A 17,283-nucleotide genomic window follows, 5' to 3' on the forward strand; every position below is an offset into this window, starting at 1 on the left:
CAACTTAGTTGCTTGAGAACAACCCAGGAAGATGGATGTATAATGTGGGATCACTGGAAAGAGCAGGAAAGCGGCTTTAAATGTGATCCGAGCCAGGGCAGCCTCAAAAGAAGCCAATTAACCTGCTGTGCAGACATAACCCTTATTTACCACAGAGATGATCTTTGGCTTTATCTCTGTCGGTGCAAAATTTGCCTCAGCTAATTAAAGAGGCCAGGTGAATGACATTAAATGAGCTCAGCCAAAGGGAGAAAAAAACCTTTCTGAGCCAGAAAGCAGGAACACCAAGAGGTTAAGAAGAACTGGAGGAGTCAAGGATAGCCTGAAAGGAATTTGAACTGAATGGTGTTGTTTGTTTGATAGAGCTAGTGAGGAGGTTTGGGGTCTTTCCTTCCAACAAAGCCCCTTTCTGGACAAGTCTCAAATCTTGGCCCTTTTCTGGTGGGCAGTCACTGTGAGACTAGGATGCTGGAATGGATGGGCCTTTGGTCTGATTCAGCAGAGCTGTGTGCTTTCAATGTGCATTAAAGGTACTTTAAACATATGGTGTGGATCTGACTTTCTGAATATTATTATAATAATTCTTTTCTGCCTGACAGGACTCAAGGCAGCTTATGGATAAAAAACTAGAGTCACGAAAAGCATAGAAAAAATATGATTAAAAACTTAAATAGAATTAAAACTATGGAGATATATAAAATCTGTTTAATCAGAATAAACATTTACAGGATTGCACTATAAAGTTCTAGTAAGAATTGAATGAGTTACTAGTTGAAGGATTATAACCAATAATGGAAACATGGTTTGGAACTGTTTACAATTCTTCAGGAAATGGGATTTTTTAAATATAATCATGACTAAAGCTAAGGCCATGCTCACACAATCTACTTAGCTCGCCAAAAGTGAAGTCTGAAACATTTTTCCTCATTCTCCCTTTTAGCACCATGAGAGTTAGTAATGTGCAACCGCAGAGCCTAAAACAAATACATTTTTTTAAAAAAATTACCAACGTTAGTTTCCTTGAAATACTATATCCTGAGACTAGGTTGTTCAGGTCTACTGGGGGATTTTCATAGCACATTTTTGTAAAATTATTTTAATTTCTTAGAACATAAATTAATTGGTATCCTAATTATTAGCAATAACTTCTGACTGCTACAGGGCATGGCAAAAAGTAGAATTAATTAAGATGGTGTAATGAGAAAAATATTTGCCAACCCTTAATAGAAGCTATTATGATAGTAAGGAAAGGAGCTAACAGTTATTTTCATTGGAAGCAAAGTGGCTTTCAAAGTCAGGAATGAGGGGCAGGATCAAATTTCAGAAGGATTTTTTTTAAAAAGCCCAACAACAACAACAGATAATAGAGGTGTGACAATACTCCAAATTATATAGGTCTACAGGTCAGAATTTGCACAGTGTATAAGTGATTGTCACACTTAACCCCTGTGACTGCTGTAGGAATTGCAACTCTTCAGAGCCATTTGCCTGGAAATTGGACCAAGACATGGTTGCTCTGTTAGAAATGGTTTCTGTAAGAGAAAATATTCTTTAATGGGGGCCTGGGCTTATGAGATCTGTAGCCCAGCAAAGTCTGGAAAGTCACAAGTTCCCCAGGCCTGGTTTAGTAAGCAATGTCCCATTGAAATCAGTCTGATTTCCTTCTGAGTAAACATGTATAGGTTTGTGCTACTAAAAGAATATTCTGGGAAGTTTCTGGTTCAAATGTGATTTAAGCTACATACCCATTGGGTTGCCTTAGGTAAGCTGCCATTTTTTCAGTCTGCCCCCCACCCCCATTATCTTGGTATAGTAGCTTCAGACTGCATTATTAAGGCTGGCATCTTATAAATGCTTGAGCTCCAGCAATATTTTTATTAGCTCTGCATCCACATGTTGAGTATAGAATTTTATCTTCCAAATTTGAGTGTTGTTTTTTTAAAAGACTTGGCTTCCCCGTACATGTTCAGATTTTGGTAGGCATCCAATACAAAGGTTCATAAGCTTTTCAAATATTAAAGGTATCAAACTATCTTACAAACTGGCAAGTGCGAATTGGCGCATATACATTTTTTGAAGGGAATTTGATTTTTTTATACTATTGGATTAATTCCCAGATAGAGGTCAATTATACGATAATGCGGCAGTGCCGTTGTGGGAGATCTCAGATCTCTGCTGTGCAGTTATTGCCTTCACTTGCCATGCAGCATGTTTTCATGGTGATTATGGGATGCAATGTGCATTGAGATGGTGTAGTATAGAGGCTGGAGATTGTGTGTGACCAATTGAGAAGGTCCTCTGTATGAATCTTGCATCTGCCGAGAGCCAAGCCACTTCCTGGCATTCTCAGCTCCATGTTTGCCAAATATGTAGAATAATTATTGCAAATACAAAATAAAGGGTTGGATCCAAAAGCTCCCTTCCTCTGACTAAATGAATCTTCAGCCAGTACGACATTTGGATCCAAACCATTGTATGTGAAAAGTCATATAATCTGAAGGTGCTAAATACCTTTTCTTCTTTGTGCTGATATGTATTATACACAAGAAATGCTCATAGAATCATAGAATTGGAAGGTACCCCAAGTGCCACCAAATCCAACCCCCTATCTCAACACATGGTGTCCCATCCAATTTGAAACCATATTGGAACCTGCTTAGCTTTGCAAATGTACTAGCAGTTTTATTGCTTCACCCCTAGGAGAATCTCTGTTTACTTGCCTAAGTTTTAGTTCCCCTCTTAACTTCTAAAACCTTTTTAGCAATTTCAGGAAGTTATTTAGAGTTTATTGTACATTAGAAAACCTCAAGTTAGGTCAACAGTATTGCTCTAATTAATTGCAATAAACCAATTAGGCCAATTAAGTGGATATAATTAGTACAATAAATTGTTCTCTCATTTCAGTTTTCTTTAATAATGTAGTTATCACGTGTTGCTCTTTTTTTTTTTTGGATGCTCTTTATTAGTTCATCCTGATCAAAGTTATTTTCTTCAGCGTTTGAGCTACTTAGTTATTAACCAAAGGCTCTAGATTGTTAACTCTTCACCTGTAATAGTTAATATCTGTATAACCAGGTCTGTATATGCCAAGATGAATACATCATCCACTGGTGACATCTGGGGCTCAGTGCGGTTGCAATCCTCACCCCACTTACTTTGCTGTAAGTTCCATTGAATTCAGCAGAACTGATTTCTGAGCAGTCATGGTTAGGATTGTGTTGCATCTTAATTTTGCTACCTCCCCATGGCTGCCAAAACATAATAATAATAAATAATAAATTTTATTTATATCCCGCCCTCCCCAGCCGAAGCCGGGCTCAGGGCGGCTAACAATAATCAAATAATCAAACAATCAAATAATCACACATTCAAAATATTCATTATAAAAAATTAATTAAAATCAAATTAATGGCAACCAATTAAGCAATATTCTATGCAGGTTGCCAGAGGAGGGAGTCAGGCTGCGCCCTGACGAAAGGCCTGGTGGAACAACTCTGTCTTGCAGGCCCTGCGGAAAGATGTCAGGTCCCGCAGGGCCCTAGTCTCTTGTGACAGAGCGTTCCACCAGATTGGAGCTGCAGCCGAGAAGGCCCTGGCTCTAGTTGAGGCCAGCCTAACCTCTCTGAGGCCTGGGACCTTGAGGATGTTATTATTTGCAGACCGTAGGTTTCTCTGTGGGGCATACCAGGAGAGGCGGTCCCGTAGGTACGAGGGTCCTAGGCCGTATAGGGCTTTAAAGGTTAAAACCAGCACCTTAAACCTGATCCTGTACTCCACCGGGAGCCAGTGCAGCTGGTATAGTACTGGGTGAATGTGATCTCGCAGTGAAGACCCCATAAGGAGTCTCGCCGCGGCATTCTGCACCCGCTGGAGTTTCTGGGTCAGTCTCAAGGGCAGCCCCACGTAGAGCGAGTTACAATAATCCAGTCTGGAGGTGACCGTCGCATGGATCACAGTGGCTAGGTCAGGGCGAGAGAGATAAGGGGCCAACTGCTTAGCTTGGCGGAGATGAAAAAATGCCGCCTTTGTTATAGCTGTAATCTGCGCCTCCATAGAGAGGGAGGTATCGAAGATTACACCCAAACTCTTAACGGACGGTGCTGGCACCAATTGCACCCCCGCAAGAGATGGGAGTTGCCCCCTCAATCCCATATCGTCCCGGCCCAGCCAGAGGACCTCTGTCTTCGAAGGATTTAACTTCAACCGGCTCCCACGTAACCATCCAGCCACAGCTTCCAGACATCTCGCCAGTGTGTCTGGGGCCGAGTCAGGATGGCCATCCATCAACAGATAGAGTTGGGTGTCATCAGCATACTGATGGCACCCCAGCCCAAAACTCCGGGCAAGCTGGGCGAGGGGGTGCATAAAGATGTTAAAAAGCATCGGGGAGAGAATCGCACCCTGAGGCACTCCACACACCAAGGAGTGGCGCGATGACAATTCCCCCCCAAGCGCCACCCTCTGTCCCCGACCAGAGAGAAACGAGCGCAGCCATTGAAGGACTGTGCCCTGGATCCCCACGTCGGCAAGGCGGTGGTCCAGGAGTTTGTGATCGACCATGTCGAAGGCTGCTGACAGATCTAGAAGAATCAGCAGCCCCGACCCGCCTCGATCCAGCTGCCTGCGGAGATCATCTGTTAGGGCGACCAGAGCCGTCTCGGTCCCATGGCCAGCGCGGAAGCCGGACTGGAATGGATCCAGAGCAGATGTTTCATCCAGAAACCTACCAAGCTGTTCAGCAACCGCTCTCTCAATCACCTTACAGAGGAATGGAAGATTCGAGACTGGGCGGTAATTGGATAGATCTAAGGGATCTAATGATGTTTTCTTTAAGAGCGGACGCACCACTGCCTCCTTCAGTTCCCCTGGGAATATCCCGGTGCCAAGGGACAAATTGATGATATCCCCCAGGGGGGCCCGCACCTCGTCTGGACACGCTCTAATCAGCCATGACGGGCACGGGTCAAGAGGACAGGTGGTGGGCTTTCCAGCTCGGAGGAGTCTGTCCACATCGGCTGGGGATATCCAGTCAAAGTGGTCCAATACTGAACCCGAGGACAGTCGAGGGGCCTCCAGTTCCTTTATTGTATCCAAATTGGCAGGGAGGTCATGGCGGAGCAACAGGACCTTCTCCGCAAAAAAGCTCGCAAATGCCTCACAGCTGTATGTCAAATTATTATTTAAATTTGGCTGTCCTTCAAGGGACGTTAAAGACCGAATTATACTAAATAATTGCGCCGGGTGAGAGCTAGAGGATGCAATGGAGGCCGAGAAGTAGGACTTCTTAGCGGCCTTCACTGCCATCTCATAGGTTTTCATAAAAGCCCTATAAGATGTTCTTGAGGCTCCGTCACGGGCACCCCGCCATACTCGCTCTAGCCGTCTGAGGTCCCACTTCATTTTCCGAAGCTCCTCGGTAAACCAGGGAGCCCGGTTTCTGCGGGGTCGCAGAGGGCGCTTAGGTGCGATCTCATCGATGGCTGCCAGGAGCTGGGTATTCCAGCCCTCAACAAGCTCAGTCAATGAGTCGCCAGGGGGAGCAAGGTCCCGCAAGGCTTGACGGAATCTATCAGGGTCCATCAGCCTCTGCGGGCGAGCCCAAATCGGCTCACCACCTAAGCAGGGTGGGGGTGGAAAGTCAATCCTGGCTTTCAGGGCGTAGTGATCAGACCATGGCACCTTCATCGAAGGAGACATGATCACATCTATACCGGCGCCAAAGATCAAATCCAGCGTGTGGCCTGCTTGATGTGTGGGGCCCAAAACAAACTGGGAGAGCCCTAGTGTCGCCATGGAAGACACCAGGTCCAGAGCCTGTGAGGAGGGAGTGGCATCAGCATGGAAGTTGAAGTCTCCCAATACCAATAGGTTAGGGAACTCCAAGGCCCAGCCGGCCACCGCCTCCAGCAGGCTTGACAGGGTGGCTGCTGGTGCGCTAGGTGGCCGGTACAGCAGCCAGACAGCCAAGCTCTCCTCGGAGCCCCACACTAGGCCAACACATTCAATGCCGGGGATCGATGGCGATGGTAGAGCCCTGAAAGAACAATCTTCCCGGATTAATAATGCCACCCCTCCCCCCCGGCCCACAGTCCGTGACTGGTGGAGGACGGAGAAACCCGGGGGCGCCATCTCTCGTAAGGTAACAGTTACCCCTTCGCGCACCCAGGTCTCCGTCACACAAGCCAGGTCGACCCCCTGCGAGGTAAAGAAATCTCGCAGGGTGGTGGTTTTGTTGCCTATAGACCTGGCATTGCACAACACCCAGTGAAGGAGGTGAGTAATCCTTGCTCACCCTACCCTCGTCTCTCGGGATGGGGCGCAGATTGGAAGGGGTACGAGCATATCCGTATCTCGATCCCCTTCGCTTATAACATCTGCCCCCACCGCCATACCTCCCTCGCCCCACCACGGTAGCAATTCCAAGCCTCATAATAACCTCCATTTACAAAATAGAAAAACAAAACAACCAAAAAAAATTGTGCCCAAACAAAAACCAATCCCCACCCCACTCAATATCCCACCCCAAAACAGAACAAAATAAAACAAAACAAGAATACATAGATAAAAACCACCATTCACGGTGGTACAACAAAATAAGCAATAAAAACACGTTTAAAACACATTAAAATATATAAAACATCTTTAGCATTTTCTGCAGCAGCACCGGTGTCCTTAAAACTATCACGGAGGTGAGCCTGGGCCCCGCCCCCTAGGCCAGATGGAGTTAGCCTGAGGAGGGAGAGGCCTTACACTCCAGGCACTCACGATGCAGCAGCAGCGAATATTAAAGCATCTCCTGGTCACAAAATGCATTCTTGGTGGTGTGCTATTCGTGGATTGGCTCGCTATAAGTGTTGCATACTATCTTGAGATGAAGGAACTAATTGAAAAGGATTGGCCTCGTCCAATTTTCATTTGGTGAGATTGGGAGCAGATTCTGGGTTCTCAAATTCCTTCCCATCTCTCCTCATAATGGCTATAAAGGCTATAATGGCTATAAACATCCGATGTTTGTTCAGAGGTGGGATCACCCCATACATTTGATCGAACTCTCCTATTTTTCCCAAGGACAAATCAAGTGGTCAAAATGATACTAGCCTTCTTCGGTTCTAAACATACATAGGAGGTTAACTTCATTCCCACAATGATGCAGACACCAATAACACTCTCAGGTGACATTTCATTGGCTGAAGCTGAAGGGGGGAGTGGCATCTTAATCACACATTCTGTTGTAGAGACAAGAACCCTAACTGGCTATGATTTCTGCCTCTGTCATGGAAAACATATGTGTAAGGAAGGTGGCTTCATGCCTGGATGGAGCTACTGTGTTGACATGAATGAGTTTATTTCTGTTTTAGGCATTGCATTTCTACATATGATGAAGTATGTGTGGAGGAAAGTGTGAGAGGTAATAGATACAGGGGTAATTAATAAAAGAATTGGCTGGATTCCAGTATTTAGGAGTTACAAAAGTAAGCATCAGTATAGTGTGGGAATAATAACCTGCTAAAACTTTTAAAATAGGTACCATTTAGTTCGCCACCAGAACTTCTTTGTTTCCACCCCTCATGGCACTGAATAGATCTCTTACAAAGTTCCAAAAGTCAGGTTCATGCATTTATCCATGCAGCAGCAAGTAGTAGTAATAATAATAATAATAATAATAATAATAATAATAATAATAATAATTTATTATCTATACCCTGCCCATCTGGCTGGGTTTCCCCAGCCAGTCTGGGCAGCTTCTGACAAAATTAAAAGCAGAATAAAACATCAGACATTAAAATGCAGGCAAAAATTATTGGGTTTACAAAATGCAGTGAAAAGGCTCTAAGCACACAGTCTGAGCTTGTAGCGAGCAAGCTCAGGCATGTCCTATCGCTGTGAGTTCACATGGTGAAAGAGAGTGATGAAAGAAGCTTCACTTTCTTCTTCCCCCGAGGTGAGGGAGGTGTGACCTGAGTCTAGCAATACAGTTCTGTGGTCTTAACCCCTTAAGTAGCATTACACATGTTATAGTTATATGAGACTGCAGTTTCCCACAGAAATGTGCTTAGGAAATAATGGGGATGGCCCAAAGTAATACCATGCAGTGTGAACAGTGCTACACCTTGGCTGCTCCACTCTTGCAATGACTTGAATCTTTACAAAACTGCATCGCCTGCCACTTCTCTAAAGAGTTGCTGTCTCTAGAATTGTTTGTCTGCTTAGCTTGGGGTTAATAACATCTCTCTCCTTTTTAGGATGACTGGGTAATACTGACATTTGGAAGTTATATTGTGAAAGTCCGCTCTTTTAGCTGTTCCCATGGAAAGAGCACTGGCTTTGTCAGCCCTGATGTGACACTTAAACTAACAAGATTGTGATGACTTGAGGATTGCTGAGGCTTTCATCCTAGAAAGAACTCATCACATTCTTCTTTTATGACTGCTCATGTGTTGAACTTTAAGCATGCGCTTAGTCATACCAAGAAAGACTGTAGATCATGTTGCAGGTTTCTGCTGAGGTAGTGAAACTGACTGAGATTGGTGGCTACCAGGAAGAAGCAAACGACCCATGTATGATTAAGTTGCCAGCCTTTCTTGAAATTTAGATTGAATTCTATTCATCCCCCAAATCAATTCGGTGTGTGGGAAGTTTTTCATTACCTCCGAGGATGTGGACAGGCTGCTTGGACGAGTGAAGCCAACCACCTGTCTCCTGGATCCTTGCCCATCCTGGCTTATAAAAGCTAGCTGGGAAGGACTGGGCGATGGGCTTCGTGGGGTGGTGAATGCTTCCCTCCGTGAGGGAGCCTTCCCAGACCCGCTGAAAGAGGCGGTTATTAAACCGCTTCTTAAAAAACCATCTTTAGATGCGGCCACGATGGCCAATTATCGCCCAGTCTCAAACCTTCCATTCTTGGGCAAGGTGATTGAGCGAGTGGTTGCTGAACAACTCCAGGCACGCCTGGAAGAAGCGGACCATTTGGATCCCTTCCAGTCGGGATTCAGGCCTCATCATGGGACTGAAACTGCCTTGGTCGCACTGGTTGATGATCTCCGGCGGGCTAGGGACAAAGGTGAGAGCTGTTTCCTAGTTCTGCTGGATCTCTCAGCGGCGTTTGATACCATCGACCATGACATCCTTCTGGACCGTCTTGAGGGGCTGGGAGCTGGGGGCACTGTCATACAGTGGTTCCGCTCCTTCCTCCTGGGCCGTGTTCAGAAAGTGGTGGTGGGGGATGAGTGTTCAGACCCCTGGGCTCTCACTTGTGGGGTGCCCCAGGGTTCTGTCCTCTCCCCCATGCTTTTCAACATTTACATGCAGCCACTGGGAGAGATCATCAGGAGGTTTGGGCTGGGTGTTCATCAGTATGCAGATGATACCCAGCTCTACCTCTCTTTTAAATCAGAACCAGTGAAGGCGGTAAAGGTCCTGTGTGAGTGTCTGGAGGCGGTTGGAGGATGGATGGCGGCTAACAGATTGAGGCTGAATCCTGACAAGACAGAAGTACTGTTTTGGGGGGACAGGAGGCGGGCAGGTGTGGAGGATTCCCTGGTCCTGAATGGGGTACCTGTGCCCCTGAAGGACCAGGTGCGCAGCCTGGGAGTCATTTTGGACTCACAGCTGTCCATGGAGGTACAGGTCAAATCTGTATCCAGGGCAGCTGTTTACCAGCTCCATCTGGTACGTAGGCTGAGACCCTATCTGCCTGCAGACTGTCTCGCCAGAGTGGTACATGCTCTGGTTATCTCCCGCTTGGACTACTGCAACGCGCTCTACGTGGGGCTACCTTTGAAGGTGACCCGGAAACTACAACTAATCCAGAATGCGGCAGCTAGACTGGTGACTGGGAGCGGCCGCCGAGACCATATAACACCGGTCTTGAAAGACCTACATTGGCTCCCAGTACGTTTCCGAGCACAATTCAAAGTGTTGGTGCTGACCTTTAAAGCCCTAAATGGCCTCGGTCCAGTATATCTGAAGGAGCGTCTCCTCCCCCATCGTTCTGCCTGGACACTGAGGTCCAGATCCGAGGGCCTTCTGGCGGTTCCCTCACTGCGAGAGGCCAAGTTACAGGGAACCAGGCAGAGGGCCTTCTCGATAGTGGCGCCCGCCCTGTGGAATGCCCTCCCATCAGATGTCAAAGCGATAAACAACTACCTGACATTCAGAAGACATCTGAAGGCAGCCCTGTTCAGGGAAGTTTTTAATATGTGACATTTTAGTGTATTTTTCATCTCTGTTGGAAGCCGCCCAGAGTGGCTGGGGAAGCCCAGCCAGATGGGCGGGGTACAAATAATAAATTATTATTATTATTATTATTATTATTATTATTATTATTATTATTATGTTCCAAAGACGAACAGCCTTGAATCCGAGCAATGGGTTGGAATTCCACGAGAGAATTTATTTTGAGACTCTTCATGTGCTGCAGTGAATCTGTTTATGTTGCCATAGTCAAATATATTACACATGCAAAGATCTAGTAGGGTGTTTTCAAATTTTGTGTGTAGGAAAGGATATTCACATCAAGTAGTCTTATAGCTGGAAGGAATCTCTGGAAATTTGCCATAAAACTCCTGTTGCAGGATATTTTGCAGAGTGCTATAGGGTACAAATTTACATTTAGGTTTTTGTTTTTTTAAAAAAAAACCCATGGTTTCAAACAATACTAATTAAACAGGTCACAGGTTCCACACCTCTGCAGGCAGCCACCTTGTTCTCCTTTTGCTCCGAGGGTCTTCTGGTGGTTTCCTCATTGCAAGAAGTAAAGTTACAGAGAACCAGGCAGAAGGCCTTCTTGGCAGTGGCGCCCTCCCTGTGGAACGCCCTCCCTTCAAATATCAAGGAAATAAGCAATATAATAATAAATAATAAATTTTATTTATATCCCGCTCTCCCCAGCCGAAGCTGGGCTCAGGGCGGCTAACAACAATCAAAATAGTCCAACATTCTAAAAACATTCATTATACAATTAATTAAAATCAAATTAAAATCAAATTAATGGCAACCATCAAGCAAAATTCTGTGCAGATTGCCAGAGGAGGGGGTCAGGCTGTGCCCTGACCAAAGGCCTGGTGGAACAGCTCTGTCTTGCAGGCCCCGCGGAAAGATGTCAGGTCCCTAGTCTCTTGTGACAGAGCGTTCCACCAGATTGGAGCCGCGGCCGAGAAAGCCCTGGCTCTAGTTGAGGCCAGCCTAACCTCTCTGTGGCCTGGGATCTTTAGGATGTTTTTATTTGCAGACCGTAAATTTCTCTGTGGGACATACCAGGAGAGGCGGTCCCGTAGGTACGAGGGTCCTAGGCCATATAGGGCTTTAAAGGTTAAAACCAGCACCTTAAACCTGATCCTGTACTCCACCAGGAGCCAGTGCAGCTGGTATAGTACCGGATGAATATGATCAAGCACTCCCATAAGGAGTCTCGCCGCGGCATTCTGCACCCGCTGGAGTTTCTGGGTCAGTCGCAAGGGCAGCCCCTTGACAAGCAACTGTCTGACTTCTAGAAGACATCTGAAGGCAGTCCCATATAGGGAAGTTTTTTATGTTTGATGTTTTACTTTGGTTTTATAATTTACTGGAAGCTGCCTATAGTGGCTGGAAAAACCCAGTCAGATGGGTCGCATATAAAATATGATGAGGATGACGATGCAGCAAGTCATACACTCAACCTCACTGGTGTTGCTATGGTAACCCAGTACACCTGACACCCTTATCTCGGAACATCCAGACATGGGGGAAGTGCTAACTCCAGACATGAGACCACGCACTGTGTAATATAACCCATTGCTCACAATCACAGCTACACATCATTCTAGGGTTCAAATGTCAGGGGCAGGGAGAACCAAAAGCATCATTGGAGTGAGCAACAGATGCAACACTTACCTTTGTACACTTGGTAGATTTCATCCGAACCAAATCAGAGCCAGATATTTCTGTACACACCCGTCTCTCCACTCGCCATCCAGGCAAGTCAGAGGCAACATCAGAGTTCAAGGGCACATTCCAGCCGGGCAGAAACACTTGGCCAGGGCATAAAGCAGGGCATGGGAGAGGTGGGGCCTGGGGTGAGACCTGAGGAAAGGCCATGACTCAGTGGGATAGCATATGCGAAAAGGTGCTGGCTCAATTCTCACATCACCAGGTAGTCAAAGCAAAAAAAATTCCTTCCAGTAGCACCTTAAAGACCAACTAAGTTAGTTCTTGGTATGAGCTTTCGTGTGCATGCACACTTCTTCAGATACACAGACCAACACGGCTACCTATCTGTAACATCACCAGGTAGGTTTGGAAAAACACCTGATGAAAACTCTGGAGATGGAAGCTTACTTGCGTCAGCCATGAACCATTGCAATTTGTATACAGTGTACATAAAACATTTTTAAAAACTGCAAATTAAAAGGGATACAAATTAAGACTCCAAATGCCACGGTGGCCCTTATTTTAATAGCAGCCACTAAAAAATTTGTGTACTTCATTGTCACCAGATTGTCTCAGTCTGCAAGGAGAATCACATAAAATCACATGAACACCTTGGAAAAACTGTTGCCACTTGCCTGTTGGTGTGGAGAAACAATACTGAGCCAGATGGATCACTAGCCTGATTTGATATTATTATTATTACTATTTCAATTTATGTACCACCTTTTATCCAAAGATCCCAGGGCTACTTTATATGCACAATGTCCGGGTACTGCTTTGCAAGTAGTCAGAGCCCTTCCTATGCATTTTTAAGGGTTTGTAATCCTTTACAACAAGCTTGGAAGGTAAGTTAGTATCTTTATTCTCAGTATTGTACATTGTGGGGAGGAAGAGCTGAGGCTAACTGAGTGGCTTGCCTAAGGCCACCCAATGAATTCATAGCAGAGATAAAATTTGAATGGGGAATTCCTGAATCAAAGTTTGCCTTTAACCACTAAACTGTATGGACCCTCTATCTGACTTTATGATGAAAATGTTTCTTTTCCATCCCTTAACAGCTCAGGCCGCATCCACACCCTACATTCAAAACACTACTTTGCCACTCTAAACAGTCCTGACTTCCTCTAAAGAATCCTAGGAACTGTAGGTTGCTGACACAGACCCTCCAAGTGTCCCTATTTTCCATTGACGTCCCTGATTTAGAGGAGCCATCCCGGTTTCTGATTTGATCCCAGAATGTCCCACTTTTCTTTAGGATGTCCCTAGTTTCATTGGAGAAATGTTGGAGGGTATGGAGTTGTCTGACCCCCAAGCCGTCTGAAGGCAATCAAGTATAGGGAAGTTTCTTCAATGTTTAATGTTTTATTGTGTTTCTTATATATGTTGGAAACTGCCCAGAGTGGCTGGAGCAACTTATTAAGATGTGTGAGATATAAATAGTAAAATTATTATTATGGAATGGGACATCCATCTTTTCATCTGAGAAATGTTGGAGGGTATGCTGACAGTTTTTAGGTGACCTCTATTTCCCCTCACAGAGTTCTCAATCAATTCCTCGTCTGAAGGAACTCTGGGAATTAGAATAATAGATTATAGAATTGTAGAGTTGCAATAGTAGTTGTGATGGGAAGGGAGGTCACAACAACTAACAACTCTCAGTGCTAGGGTTGTCTTATTTCAAAAAGTGAAAATTCACACACAAAAGTTGAGCTTTTGGGGGAGGGGGCAGAGTTCTTGAGCTTTCTTTGCAAAATCTTAAAAAGAAGCAGCAGCTATTTTTAGGGAAATTCACCAAAATCTTGAATTACAACATTTCAGTATGGCAACCCTATTCAGTGTCCTTTACAAACTATAGTTCTGAGGATTCTTTGGGGGAAGCTGTGACTGTTAGATTGGTACAAGTACTTTAAATATATAGCACAGATGTAGCTTGATTCTCTCTCTTCCAACCTCCCAGGCCTACAGTCCTAGTATACCTATGTAGTTCCACCTCTTCCTCTTAAAACAACCAACAACCTTGACTTTTCCCATTGGGTCTTTTGTTTCCTTGTCTTCACTCCACCTGAAATGGAGCTTGAGCACCTGTATCAGATGCTGCTTGTATTTCATCCCTTGTTACCTTTGCCTCTCCCTTTCCTTCCTGCCCTCCCTCTTTTCCTCACACACTTCAGAAACACAACTGTAAGCTCCTTCAGACAGGGACCTGTATTTCTTGGCTTATAGTTCTTTGCAAAGTGGCAGGTGTATTGGTGTATTTATAAACAATAAATGCATTATCAACTCAACTGACATATTGGTATAGAGCTTTGCTGAAAGAATTTGTTTTAGAAATTATTGGTATTGTGAAAGTGGAATAAATGTATAACATTTGTGCTTTCTTGCCCCTGTTTATCCCACCGTTTCACCACTGAAAGCTGTAATTTTCCCTCTTGTGTTGGGATAGCGTCTCTCTATAGAGGACCACTAAATCTTACTGTCCCATAAATATGTGAACATAAATCTGTGATTTATTACAATTTAGCTCCTCTTTCTGTGAAGGAGGTTTACTGCACTGAGACTACTCATTAATCTCATTCATAACCCATAGTATAAACATAACCTTTTCAATACATAACAGCAAGAATTATGGGTATGTATGATTTACGGTTGCATTTTAGAAGAAGAATGAACTACAAACATCCCCTCTCTTGTAGTTTTGAATGCTCATTGATAAACTGGCAGAATTCATAGAATGTTTTATACACACTTTCAACTTTAAAAAAAACACATACAAATTTTGTCTGGTTCTTGTAATGCTACCACCTTGATCCTAAACACATTTATTTAGAAATGTCATTAAAACAGAATTGAATTTGTTTCTTTGTAGCCATAGGGAGGGCTTTGTAACCATGCCTCTTCCTTGACATTTTAAGTTTCATACTTCTTCTTTTTTTAAAGTAGTTTCTTAGCCTTGCTAAGAAATAAGAGGGTGGGGATAACATTTGCTCCAACTGCCCCTGTTTACCAGCAACTTTCCTATCTTCTGCTACTTGTTTCTACTGAATTACTGTCCCAGTTTTGCACTTAGTGTTCCCTTCCACTACCACCTTCCAAGCTAGAGTTCAAATGTTGCTCTATGTTTTAAGTGTAACTACAGTATTCTATAAGAAGTACAAGTGCATATGTTATGAGATCATTTAAAGTGATTTGCCTTTTTTCTTAATGTGGGGGTAGAGTGAGGAAAAAGTATACCCCCAAAATGTCCTTATTTGGAGGATATGAAATATTTAGTTTTCTACCCAACTGCTCAATAAGAAGGCTCAAAAAGGCTGAGATTTAAAAACTTTCAAGCATATTTTGCTATATTTTGTCATGCCCCCCCCCATTTCAAAGTGACTTGTATGACCCTCTATAACCCCACCCTGCCCCTTTCTGACTAGAGCCTTTGCAGGAATTACATGGGATGAACATAATGGGAATTAGATTGGGAAGTGCTTTAAAATATGGTTAAAATCTAAGTTTGTAAGCCCTAAACTGACTGGCCTGATTAATAATATAAAACTTTTATAACACCCTGCAGTTGATCAAGCAAGTCATTAGTCTTATGAAGCAGGTTTTGTTTTTCTTCTTAAAATTCAGTTTTAAAACAGTAAGAGGAGTACGTAGCTGAAATTATCAAAGCTTTTGTAGCTTTATTAAAGAATTCACAAAACATTAGTGGAATAAACTGGTGGAGTGGCAAGAGAAGCCTGTACCACCCGAGCCTCCGAAGTCCCCAGTTGGCTCCATCACCCAGCCTGCTTGCACTGACCAGGAAAATCTGAAGGAGAAATCTTCACAGATTTAGCTGAACGTACACTTGGAATATTTCCACAGCCAGGAGCCCATAAGAACATAAGAAAAACCCTGATGGATCAGTGCAATGACCCATTCTCATAGTGGTCAACAAGATTCCTTTGGAGATTCCATAAGCAGGACCTGAATGCAAATTGTGTCCTCCATCATGGTGTTGTGGTGAGATCACCTAAATTGCCTCGTTGTGGGGTGGGACCGTTTGGATAGCTACAACACTCCATTGGTTGCCCCTAGGTTGCCGGGGCAGAAATTTGGCCTGTTGGGTCGTCTATTGGCTACCAAGGGGCTCTTTAAGCTGCTGCATGTCTCTGGGAGCTTTCTGTTTCCTGCAACATGCATCGGATCACCCTCCCTCCCACCCTATATTTAGGGCTGTTCTTTGGCCTTGCTATGCCTGTCTAGGGGTCGTGTGCTTTGGAGCAGGGGGCCGGTAGGAATTTTGCCATTTGGCTGATTGGCTGTTGCCACTTGGTTTCTGCCTACCAGGTAGCAAATCATCACAACTTTGTAAGGTTGGCGGTTAGGCATTGGTTCGATGTTTTGTGGAGGGGAAGTGGTTGGCTGTGCCTGCCCCTCCATTGCTGCTGCTAGGGAAGTCCATTAAAGGAATCCAGGGGCTAGCCTTGCTTTTGTCTGAACCCTGTCACGGGGCTAGGGCCATGCCAGAGCCCCTGGGAGCATCGGGTGAACTGTGAGACTGAACCCAGCTTTGTGCTCCCCCAGAATACTTTCCCTTACTGACCTCTGGTGGTGCCCACTTGTCAGTCCTGTTCCTCCCACAGTGCAGGTTCAGGTAGTTGGGAACCATGCCTAAGCAACCACTCAGATGCTGTAATCAATAAAGTTGTGGCCAAAATTATTGCCAAAAACCTTAAACTAAATTTTTGTGTCTGTTGTGTATTTATTTTGGGGGTGGTTTTGGGGGTCTTCACACGCAATATGACTCTCCTCACTTGTAATTTCCAGCAAGTGGCATTCAGACAACCAAACATGATATTCTCATTCTTTTTCCCCACACTATGTCAACATTTTCATTGAGCTATCCACTATGTTCGGTCACAGCTGGTTCAGACCCTATGAGCATATATGTGAAATTGGGATTCCCCCCCCCCCATATGAATCACTTTACACTTACTTACACTGAACTGCACTTGCCATTTTACTGTTCAGCCATTCAGTTTGGAGAGATCCTTTTGGAGCTCTTCACAATCTCATTTTGCTTTAATCACCCTGAACAATTTGGTATTGAAGTATAGACCCCATGCAGGCAACTGCAGGCTATCAGTGGCTGCTAGCCACAATGGCTATCTTGTGTCTTCACTGTTGGATGTGAGATGCCCTTGAACACCAGTTGCTGGGAATTGCAAGTTGGAAGAGCGTTGTAGCAGGTTCTGCTTGAGGACTTCTCATAGCCTTCTGGTTGACCACTGTCTGAACAGGATGCTGGTCTAGATGGCTCATTGGCCTGAACCAGCATAGTTCTTACATTCTTATAGAACTTCTGGGCTATGCTATACATTCATAGGATTATTCTGAATGGGG

The 17,283-nt window shown here is 44.6% G+C and overlaps 1 protein-coding gene across 1 annotated transcript in view; it reads right to left on the reverse strand.

The window, feature by feature from the left end:
* LOC310842696 (uncharacterized protein) overlaps positions 1 to 17,283 on the reverse strand; it is a 1,538,459-nt gene that overhangs the window by 1,468,702 nt on the left and 52,474 nt on the right. Inside the window, exons 3-4 of the mRNA XM_083734851.1 lie at positions 11,872 to 12,008; positions 3,259 to 4,758 (exon numbers count right to left, since the gene is read on the reverse strand). Of these exons, the coding sequence (XP_083590977.1) occupies positions 3,457 to 4,758; positions 11,872 to 12,008 (1,439 nt within the window). The 3' untranslated portion in view covers positions 3,259 to 3,456. The remainder of the gene's footprint in view (positions 1 to 3,258; positions 4,759 to 11,871; positions 12,009 to 17,283) is intronic.

This window comes from Podarcis gaigeae, assembly GCF_964106915.1.
Source record: "Podarcis gaigeae genome assembly, chromosome: 4".
Taxonomy (NCBI): domain Eukaryota; kingdom Metazoa; phylum Chordata; class Lepidosauria; order Squamata; family Lacertidae; genus Podarcis; species Podarcis gaigeae.